The sequence below is a fragment of the Semicossyphus pulcher genome, unplaced genomic scaffold (genome assembly GCF_022749685.1).
Source record: "Semicossyphus pulcher isolate SPU_LCO1_2020_fin unplaced genomic scaffold, fSemPul1.0.p SCAF_19, whole genome shotgun sequence".
Lineage (NCBI taxonomy): Eukaryota > Metazoa > Chordata > Actinopteri > Labriformes > Labridae > Semicossyphus > Semicossyphus pulcher.
Genome location: NW_027211692.1, coordinates 11026498 through 11037921, shown reverse-complemented (window position 1 = coordinate 11037921; position 11424 = coordinate 11026498). Strand labels below are relative to the sequence as shown.

At 41.2% G+C, this 11424-nt stretch overlaps 1 protein-coding gene across 1 annotated transcript; it reads right to left on the bottom strand.

Moving 5' to 3' along the window:
- Nucleotides 1-1482: 1482 nt before the first annotated feature.
- LOC138596797 (extracellular calcium-sensing receptor-like) lies at nucleotides 1483-5859 on the bottom strand. The gene is made up of 8 exons (XM_069668158.1): nucleotides 5816-5859; nucleotides 5010-5304; nucleotides 4636-4925; nucleotides 4133-4428; nucleotides 3548-3753; nucleotides 3213-3434; nucleotides 2566-2689; nucleotides 1483-2491 (listed from the first exon to the last, which is right to left on the bottom strand). The coding sequence occupies exons 1-8, from the start codon at nucleotides 5842-5844 to the stop codon at nucleotides 1590-1592; spliced, it is 2364 nt and encodes a 787-aa protein (XP_069524259.1). The 5' UTR covers nucleotides 5845-5859; the 3' UTR covers nucleotides 1483-1589.
- Nucleotides 5860-11424: the final 5565 nt, after the last annotated feature.

The following is an 11424-nucleotide window of genomic DNA, read 5'->3' as shown; positions in this document are numbered from 1 at the left end:
TTTCTTGCTTCCTGGTCTTCAACATTATCCCTTTAATATCACAGATGCTTCTGGAAAAAAAACTGATGGACAAGATTTCTGATACTCAACTGTAGGATACATGGTCACATGGTTGTGTCAATTCCTCAGTCTATAACCCATCACACTTCATCAAAGTATAATATGCATAATTACAAGTTTACATTTACACCTCCAATCTTACCATTTTACTGTCTCTTGACATGGCAAGAGTTTGCAAACACTGTGGGAGAACATTTCTGGCTATAATCATTTCTTATAATATACTGTGTAATAAGTGAGGAGCCTTTTTGTGCAGCAAACAAGCATTCTCATTGTGTAGACATAAGGTGATGATCAACGTATCAACTTTTACATCAACAGACGACGCAAACATCTACGAACAACATGATGAGACACAGGGCAATAGGCCTATTGGCATTGGACAACAAGGCTCTCTGTACTGCTCCGTTCCAGTCACAACTACGGCGTTACCAAGGCAACTCCTAGTACGAGTGCAATTTAAGCTAGCGCAAACGATCTAATACAACTCTGCTCACTGACAAATGTCACGGCAATAAACCATCTCAAATATGTTTTTAGTTTATATCCAGTTATTTTAGCTGACAGATGTTATCCACACATTCACTTACCAGTGTAAAGTTTTATCAGGATAAGTTCCTTCTCCTCGGTCCACTGCGCTCAGACGGCCGCCATTGTTCAGAACATTTTTCAGGCCACAGACATCACATGACAAAACATCTGGGCTGGGATTGGAGCATTTCTGATGTAATTCTGTATGTTGACCACAAGAGGTCGCTGCTGATCTGACATTTCCAGATAAGAGTAGGTGGACCTTTTTTAATATAAAAGTGTTCAGTTAACATTGACGTGGTCTTAATTTGATTCGTGTATCATCACCTTTAGTTACTTTGTCAAGCAGTATTTTTATTGAAACATCAGTCTATGAATATTTGAGATAGGACTCATTAAGCAACATACTGTATTTGGATTAATTTTTACTTTATTTATTCTATTTGTTACATTTTCAGGATATTATAAACAATTATTTGGTAAATAAAAAAATCCATCCATCGTCTACACCTCTTATCCTGTTCAAGGCCGCGGGGGTCTGGAGCTAAACCCAGCTGTCATTGGGCGAGAGGCGGGGTACACCCTGGACTGATCGCCAGTCAATCACAGGGCTGACACATAGAGACAGACAACCTTTCACACTCAAACTCAAACTATGGGCAAGTTTAGAGTCACCATTTGACCTAAGGAGCACGTCTTTGGGCTGTGGGAGGAACCCACGCATGTACAGGGAGAACATGCAAACTCCATACAGAAAGGCCCACTTCGTCCGAACCGGGATTCATACTATGAAACTTCCAGCTGTGAGGTAACAGCGCTAACCACTGCACCACGTGGCAGCCTAAACAACTATTCTTCAAATAAAAACAAGAAAATCACATTTTTTAGATTAAGTAGCACATTGACATGATGACTTATTCTAATCAACTAGAAGAAGACTCAGGTGTGCATGGACTAAGTTCTATACTGTATGTTGCCATCTCTATTATTTCCAAACATCAGAAGTCTTTGCTCATTAAATGTTTCTTGGTGTTCTTCTCTGGCTTAAACAGTATGATGAAACACTTTGGAGCAAAAATACACAGAATGAGTCCAAAACTGGAGGCCAGAATGGCAAATATCTCCACAGCTACAGTGAACTTCCCAGGAGAGCTGACGTATGCTGGGATAAAAGTGATCCAGACAGCACAGAATATTAGCATGCTGAAGGTGATAAGCTTGGCTTCATTAAAATTATCAGGTAGTTTCCGGGCTAGCACAGCTAACACAAAGCAAAAGATAGCTAGCAGGCCTATGTAGCCGAGCACAGCCCAGAATCCAATAGCTGAGCCGAGTGCACACTCCAGGATGATTCTCTCCTTGTATGTGGTTAGGTTTTTCAATGGAAAAGGGGGACTCAGAACCAACCAAATAGTACATATTAATACTTGAATAAAAGTGAAAAACACTACAGTCATTCTTTGCTGTAGGGGACCAAACCATTTCATTATGTTACTACCTGGTAGTGTTGCTTTGAAGGCCATTAACACTACTAGAGTCTTTCCCAGGACACAAGAGATACAGAGAACAAAGGTGATGCCAAACGCTGTGTGTCTCAGCATGCAGGACCACTCAGAGGGGGCTCCAATGAAAGTCAATGAACATAAGAAACACAGAGTCAGGGAGAAGAGCAGCAGGAAGCTCAGCTCAGAGTTGTTGGCCCTGACTATCGGAGTTGTCCTGTGGCGAAGGAACACAGCTGCTGTTATGATGGCCAGACAGGCACCTCCAACTGAGAAGGCAGCCAGGATTATTCCTAGGACCTCGTTATAGGAAAGAAACTCTACAGGCTTAGGGAAACATGTGTCTCTCCCTGCGTTAGGCCAGAACTCCTTAGAACAAGGGGAGCAATCAGAGGAATCTGAAAGGATGAATCAAAAGGAGCTGTTAGCAAATTAAGCAGTATATTTAACTGTTGAAATGCATAAAAAATACCTGTTGCATTGCTAATTTCTCCCTCAGGACAGGGGATACAATCATAACAGCAGATGGGCTTTCCGTTTTGCAGCACTTTACGAGTTCCTGGAGGACAGCTGGCGGTGCACACTGACACCGGCACCTGGAATATAGATGCAAACACACTCACACAGGATAGGATCTTATTATGTGTTGTTGTGCACTATGGCCATACTGCTCATTCTGGCTGTGAAGAAATGTATTAATTCATTTAAATTAGAATTAATGTTGATACACATTATTTGTTTTGTGTTTAAGGACCTTCTTAAATTCAGCTCAAGCTAAAAATAGGCTTCAGTAATCAGATAAAGAAGGTTATTTATTTTGATACTCTTCCACACTTTGTAGGCAAATATAAAGAGATCATTTTATTCTGACAACTCTTTTGTGCATCCCAGACTCCTAAAGTATCACATTATTTGAACTTTGGACAGCAGTTTGCACAGACAAGACAGGGAATTCTGTCCCCAATCACTTATACAGTATATAATCTATAGAATTAGTGGATCTCTTTGCAACCAGTATTGCCACATGGGACAGAGACCTAAAAAAGATATCATACCCATTCAGATCACCTAAGTTGGAATTTATGTATGTCAAATTGTTGCTTTGGGCTTCCTCCTTACCTGTGTGCCACCCTCCACCCAGGTGAGGTTCCTGTTGATGCGGAACTCCTGACCCACCGGCAGCGATGCATCATAGTGTCCTACTTTCACCAGCTCAATGCTGCCACTCTCACTTTTTTGCCAGTTAACCAGCTCATAAATGGCCACAGGATCCCCATTGGAATCAAATGACACATCGTAACCATTTTGGGAAAAGTTTACTTTCTTCAGCTGAGTAAGAACCTGTGAGGAGGAAGTAAAGTCAGTCGGTGAGGGTAGAATAAAACATCTCACTTCATGAAGGTTTTTACAATGAAAAAGGTCACTGAGGTGTTCACTTATTTGTTTCAACTGACCTGATGGGACTTTATCCTGGTGAATTTGTCACATTGAGTGGTGGAGTTTGTGTCATGACACACTGCATTGTGAATGGCGTGTGCTATTGCATAAACAGCCTTATACACCATGTTAGTGATTCGGAGCTGAGAGGTGTCGGTGTACGGGCTCTGGAGCGTGTGTATGTCTTCAGTTCCATCACACACATGCGCATCTTTGTCTGCAACTGAAAAAAACACAGAGGAAGATGAAATTACATTATTCTTCTTTCTCATGTGTTTGCACATATCTGTATTGTTGTAAAGTAAAACATTCTAAATTGTGTCATTCAATTTAAAAGCACTTTTTGCAGACATTTATTTAACTCATTTATTCAAATAACTGCTAATTCAGGTTGTGTCAGGCCTTATTTTGTTCTTTTGTTCACCTCAAGACAATCAGACTATTTAAACAGGCAAAAATATCCATCCCTAATTCCTTTTAATACCAAACTGACCTTTAGTCTTTTAATGTTTTAATGTGTTTAAAATGATCTAAAGTCACTGTCAGTATATAGCCTAATTCATCTACATTTACGGTTATGGATACAAATTCCATTTTCTCACTTTTTCCCAGCCTGCACTTGAATGCATCTTCCCAGAACTCAGTAAGCACCGGAGAGGCAGCCACTTCAGAGGGAGAGAGATCCAGCAAGAAGTCTCTGAAACCTGGGATGACTGATTGCTGAATGCCAAATCCAATGGCTCCAGCACAGAAACTGAAACTCAGCATGTCCGGGCTGGTGACCCAGGACTCACTGCCTATCCACTGGCGAGGTGGAGAGGGCTGGAGAGACAGCTCTTCTAACAGGATCCTCATGTCTCCATTGGCTGCAAACGCCACAACAACAACGGCTGTCGACCTGGGGAGACATCATGGTGGATTTTTTTATACTTTTATAAACATTAAATGTACTGATATGTATCAACATTATGTATTGGTGTCGTAAATGAAAAGTATGACAACATCAATAATAATTATGAGATAGATCAACCTGTTTCACTGGAACATACAACTAAATTTGTGATTTTATGTGCAGTGTGGAACACATAATCTGTAATGTATAAACCTGCGGATAACTTCAGCCACTCTCTGGATCCTGCTGCGTGGGTTGCTTCGATAGAAAGCTTCAGAGTACTCCACACAGATCCCCTCCTTCCTCGCTGCGTTCAGGAAAGACGCCATGCCATTATTGCCATAGTCCGAATCCGACCGGACAGCACCGATCCAAGTCCAGCCAAAATGTTTGACCAACTTTGCTAGTGCGTCAGCCTGAAACTGGTCACTGGGGATTGTCCTGAAGAAATTCGGGTACTGTTGCTTATCAGACAGGCATGCGCACGTGGCAAAGTGGCTCACCTACGGAAAACAGATTGATCATTTAACGGAAGTACAAAGACATAGCATTAGCGCACATTAAATAAAGTGAAATTCTATATTTACTTGAGGGATGTTATAGGAGCCGATGACGCGCGACATGCTAATAGATGGCGTAGATCCAGACTCACCAACGATAGCCATCACCATACCGGATTGCGTGCAATTTTCTCCGGTGTAAAACACCGGGTCCAGGCCATTTGCCAGCTGGAATGCCACTTTTACCGTCACGGGCACTGAGGCGCACGAGTCGTGAATCTGGTATCCGAGCTGGATGCCCGGCAGCAGCTCCGTGCTGTTGTTTATCTCCTCGATGGCGAAGATCATTGCGCGCGAGAAGCGCAGCTCACGGGAGTGAAAGCTGCACACAGACACTCGTGTCACTGTTGAAATGCAGGCCTACGTATTACAGTGGAAATTCACAATTTTAAGAGAAACACACATTAAAGGAGAACCGTTTTTCATGTAGCCTACGGACAATAACCGATAAATGCGCCGCATCTCTGCACCAGAACAAACATTTAAAACACAGGATAGGATATTAGTCCAAAATTGAAGTCATTTAAAAGCAATGATTAGTCAACTTTATCACAATTCTTACTTGTTTTAATATGTAAAATATTTTAAAATCAATAATAGCTCACACCTTGCTTTATTTCCACTACAGGAACACAAATGCCAATAATCTATTTTCTGTCATAAAGCTGAATACTGATTTGTCACTGGTAAAAAAAATCTGTTAATTAATCTCTTGAAGTTTTGGATAGAAGACAAAAGCTTTGCAACATAATTCTTAACACATCATACAATTCAAAACATTTTCATCCCCACACTCTCTCACACCTGATGTCGCACTTCTCCCCCTTACTAACCTCCCTGAGCACCTGAGTGGCTCAGGCATGGTGGTGTAGTTATGCTTCACTGTGTGCATGAAGTAGTGTATGGAGAAAACACCCCCAATAATGTAGTCACCATCCAGTGAGAACGCCGGTAGACGAGCGATACCCTGGAGCTTACATTTCACAGATGAGGCCTCAGTGCTGAGCCCGGCACCAGCCCTTTGTTTCAGAACACCCCTAAAACTATTCATGGCACGAGCTGAATTCAGCTCACACAAACCCAAAGACAGGATCAGGCCAATACAGAGAGCTGAGACCTCCATCCCTCAGGTGTCTGTGTGTTAGCATACTCTTGTTTGCACTGGTTTATATATTCAGAGAAAAGCTTCCCTCCTTCTACTGTACGTCAGCTTTCATCATGGAGGGGATGCACCCTGTAGTCCATGGGCTTAATGTGTAATATAATCTCCATGTAGTGTCCCTGTTTCTTCCCTCCCCATGTAAACCTGCTGTTTGAATCACCAAGTATCTTTCAGATGTCACTGTTAAGCTTAACGAATGCAGACACAGGTTCATAACAGGTTCTTTGTGTGGCGTAATCTTGTTTTTAACAAATAATGTAATGTTTCACTATGATATATTTGAAAATGATATCTAGTAACTCTAAAACCTGACTTTACTGCAAATAATCTCATGAATCTAACAGTTGAAAATGGTTGATAAATGCATTTTCATAACAAAGGGTCTGACAGATTACATTTATTACTCTGAATTGTAGAAAACTGTCAGGATAATGGGGTATGGGACGCAATTGCGGACAAGGGGCGTCTTAAAGTTATCCCAGAGGGATAACCACAAAAATCGCAAGTGATTATAGAGAGGGGAAAAACTAAATAAGAACAAACTCCCTTTACAAAATATCACTCCGATAAGGGGAAACTAAACCACTGCTGCTGAGCAGCTGACAAGAAACTTTCAGGGAGACCAAGGACACACTTCTAAACCAGAGCACAATAGCTGCCGGTGATGCCTTAAAAGAGAAACACAACAGGCTGGGGTAGAAAAGACCTGCCCAGCACCAACAAACTACTTGAGAGAGAACTAGAAATGGTCTGCAAATCGCACAGAAAGGGAACACACTAGGAGAACCATGTCACTACCTCTGATGGTGAGATAATGAGTCAGCACAGAGAACTGGAACCCAAGGATATATATATAGGCTTCCCACACCTGGTCTAAATCAGGGGCAATTAGACACACACACACCTGACCCTGTTTAGAGCGTCGACTGTGCACGTTCTTGATATTAACGCTACGCGTATGTAAGATGCAGTATGCACATGAACGGTAGGGGCAGTGTAGAGGCAGAGGGGATGTGACAAGGTCTTGTCAGGCTTGTCAGTGTCTTCTTCACTTGCCTCATCTTGTAAATTAAGGAGACAATTTAATCTTAATGGGATGCACAAGCCAGGCGATGTGATTTTAGGCGGGCTGTTTGAAGTCTATTACACCTCTGTCTTTCCTGAACTGACATTCACCTCAAAGCCAAATCAGTTCAGCTGTCAAGGGTAAGTGCCAATCTAATGTACCAGACAGCAGAGATAATAATATGAAAGCATATTACTTTTGAATTAATAATTATGATATTTTGTGTGATAGGTTTGACCCTATAGGGTTCAGGCATGCTATGACCATGGCCTTTGCTATTGATGAGATCAACAGAAACTCCAACCTACTTCCTAACGTGACTCTGGGATACAGTCTGTATGACAACTGTGCCACACTTGTAATTGGATTCAGTGCTGCCTTGTCATTAACCAGCGGTAGAGAGGAACAGTTTGTGCTTCAGGAAAACTGTTTGGGATCCCCTCCAGTCCTGGGGATTGTGGGTGATTCCTTCTCAACATTTTCTATCGCCACCTCTGATGTGATAGGTTTATTCAAATTGCCCATTGTAAGTTGCCTTACCTCATTTTTGGCTGTACTTCAGTGCTTTATTTGATTTCAAATTCCTAAATGGTCGGGTGGGACATAAACAATAAATCTCAGCTCAAGATTTCTAATAAGGCTTTCATTTCTGAGCAGGTTTTATTTTAGTTTGATGTCAAAATACTGATTACTGATTGTTAAATAGTTCAAAACATTTGAATGTTTGTACTGACCTTTGCATACTGTGTGTCTCTTTATAGGTGAGTTATTTTGCCACATGTTCCTGCTTGAGTGATCGCCAAAGGTTTCCATCCTTCTTTAGAACAATTCCAAGTGATGCTTTCCAGGTAACTCTTTTCTTACAAATCACAACTGCAAGAAAAGTTTTTTTTTATGGGAAGTGAGCCTCAAAAAATGTCCTTCAAATTTAACAAATCTTTTGTGGTACAGAAAAGTACTTTATTTTTGTTTTGGATTTACTGTGAGACATAAATCAGTCAGATTCTTCCGAAAAATGAATCCTACCTGTACACTAATCCCTCATCTTTGTGTTAAATTAGGTGCGTGCAATGATTCAGATTCTGAAACGCTTTGGCTGGACCTGGGCAGGGCTGCTGGTCAGTGATGATGACTATGGACTCCATGTTGCACTGTCCTTTCAATCTGACTTGGCGCAGTCTGGTGGAGGTTGTCTGGCCTACTCAGAGATTTTACCCTGGGGCAATGACCTGACTGAACTGAAGAGGATTGTAGAAGTGATGAAGAAATCAACTGCTCGTGTGGTCATTGTGTTTGCACATCAGATCCACATGATTCAACTAATGGAAGAGGTATCTATCGATCTATATAGAGTAAAAACGCTGGGGGGGGGTGTAACTGCCTTTGTTTACAGGTAGGAGGGACCATGTCTTTGCACAAGACACTGATAAGGTTGGCAGAGAGAATTCAACTATTTGTGTAATGTGCCCAACCTTACTATGCCAAAACTGGCTGGAGAAGTTAGTAGTGACCACATACAGTATAATAGCAATTGACCAGGCTAAACTGCATATGAGAGTAAAAAAATTGAAAGGGAATTTAAAAAAAATCAGAAACAAAGATAATATTTGCTTTTTTTCAGACTCCATGGAGTGCAGCGGTTGTCCATAGGATTTTTGGTCCAGCCAGTGTGACCACTGTGTTACTAAGAAAACAGAGTTTCTCTCTTACCATGAGCCTCTGGGTATCTGCCTGACAACTGCCTCATTGCTGGGCACTTTAATCTGTGCTGTTGTACTTGGAATCTTCAGCTATCATAAACATACACCCATGGTACACGCCAACAATTCAGAACTGAGTTTCCTGCTCTTGGTGTCCCTACTACTGCAGATGCAGTGGAGATATTTGTCATCCTGGCCTCCAGTTTTGGCCTCTTGGTGGCGCTGTTTGGACCCAAATGTTACATAATCCTGCTGAGACCAGAGAGGAACACAAAGAAAGCAATCATGGGTCGAGGTACCACAAAGTCATAAAACATTGTGTAATGCACACTGGCATGACAGTTACAGGGTCGTTTTTCTCAGATATTCCTTTAATTCTTTTATACATCCATTTTCATTTGTCCTCTTCACTGTCCAATAATTGTACTAAATCTAATTTGGAAACCTTCCTGGAGCAGAGAGAAATTTGAAAAGAAGCACAGAAGCTGAAAAGTGATGATGTCAAAGGGATGTGATTGTTTTTAATGGTGGTCCAAGATTGTAATGAGTGATGATTTAGGCCTATATAGGAACATTTCTTACCAAGTTACCTCATGCAGCTCTAGAACCAGAGCCATGGATCAAGGTGAACCATTGGCCTCTTAAAAACGTCCTCATTATTCACCTGCCATATCAGATCCCAAAGGGTTTTCCAGTGTTTATGTGCACATCATAGACAGTATAAAAAAAATGGACGACATGATAGCTCTGTAACAGTGAAGTCAAAACAATTCGAGCACCCCCTGTTGACTGTCTGCAGTATAGGTCATAAAGCCCGCCTCCTCCATGTAAACAGATGGGACATGAATCAAAATATAAAATCAAAATAAGCATCAAATACAGTTTTCTCAAACTTGTTTTCTGTCATTATAGTTAGTTCTTATCATGTTGATTTGCACGTCGTCCATCTTTATATACATCATTCATGCAGATTATAAAACATTATCATAAACTGTAACTGAATACTGTGGGACTAAATATGGCTAAAATTAAATTAAACAAATATGCTGCTACATCATTCTTGCTTCCTGGTCTTCAACATTATCCCTTTAATATCACAGATGCTTCTGGAGAAAAAACTGACTGACAAGATTTCTGATACTCAACTGTATGATACATGGTCACATGGTTGTGTCAATTCCTCAGTCTATAACCCATCACACTTCATCAAAATATAATATGCATAATTACAAGTTTACATTTACACCTCCAATCTTACCATTTTACTGTCTCTTGACATGGCAGGACAAGAGTTTGCAAACACTGTGGGAGAACATTTCTGGCTATAATCATTTCTTATAATATACTTTGTAATAAGTGAGGCGCCTTTTTGTGCAGCAAACAAGCATTCTCATTGTGTAGACATAAGGTGATGATCAACGTATCAACTTTTACATCAACAGACGACGCAAACATCTACGAACAACATGATGAGACACAGGGCAACAGGCCTATTGGCATTGGGCAACAAGGCTCTCTGTACTGCTCCGTTCCAGTCACAACTACGGCGTTACCAAGGCAACCCCTAGTACGAGTGCAATTTAAGCTAGCGCAAACGATCTAATACAACTCTGCTCACTGACAAATGTCACGGCAATAAACCATCTCAAATATGTTTTTAGTTTATATCCAGTTATTTTAGCTGACAGATGTTATCCACACATTCACTTACCAGTGTAAAGTTTTATCAGGATAAGTTCCTTCTCCTCGGTCCACTGCGCTCAGACGGCCGCCATTGTTCAGAACATTTTTCAGGCCACAGACATCACATGACAAAACTCTGGGCTGGGATTGGAGCATTTCTGATGTAATTCTGTATGTTGACCACAAGAGGTCGCTGCTGATCTGACATTTCCAGATAAGAGTAGGTGGACCTTCTTTAATATAAAAGTGTTAACATTGACGTGGTCTTAATTTGATTCGTGTATCATCACCTTTAGTTATTTTGTCAAGCAGTATTTTTATTGAAACATCAGTCTATGAATATTTGAGATAGGACTCATTAAGCAACATACTGTATTTGGATTAATTTTTACTTTATTTATTCACTTTGTTACATTTTCAGGATATTATAAACAATTATTTGGTAAATAAAAAAATCCATCCATCATCTACACCTCTTATCCTGTTCAGGGCCGCGGGGGCTGGCGCTAAACCCAGCTGTCATTGGGCGAGAGGCGGGGTACACCCTGGACTGATCGCCAGTCAATCACAGGGCTGACACATAGAGACAGACAACCTTTCACGCTCAAACTCAAACTATGGGCAAGTTTAGAGTCACCAATGAATCTAACGAGCACGTCTTTGGGCTGTGGGAGGAACCCACGCATGTACAGGGAGAACATGCAAACTCCACACAGAAAGGCCCACTTCGTCCGAACCGGGATTCAAACTATGAAACTTCCAGCTGTGAGGTAACAGCGCTAACCACTGCACCACGTGGCAGCCTAAACAACTATTCTTCAAATAAAAACA

What these genes read in the sequence shown, in the direction of transcription:
- LOC138596797 (XM_069668158.1), bottom strand. Translation starts at nt 5,844, where the DNA reads ATGCCTGAGCCACTCAGGTGCTCAGGGAG. An exon ending in GTGGCTGAAGTTATCCGCAG is followed by an intron (nt 4,429 to 4,635) that starts GTTTATACATTA and finishes ATGTCTCCCCAG; the next exon opens with GTCGACAGCCGTTGTTGTTG. An exon ending in GGGTGGAGGGTGGCACACAG is followed by an intron (nt 2,690 to 3,212) that starts GTAAGGAGGAAG and finishes TCTATATTCCAG; the next exon opens with GTGCCGGTGTCAGTGTGCAC.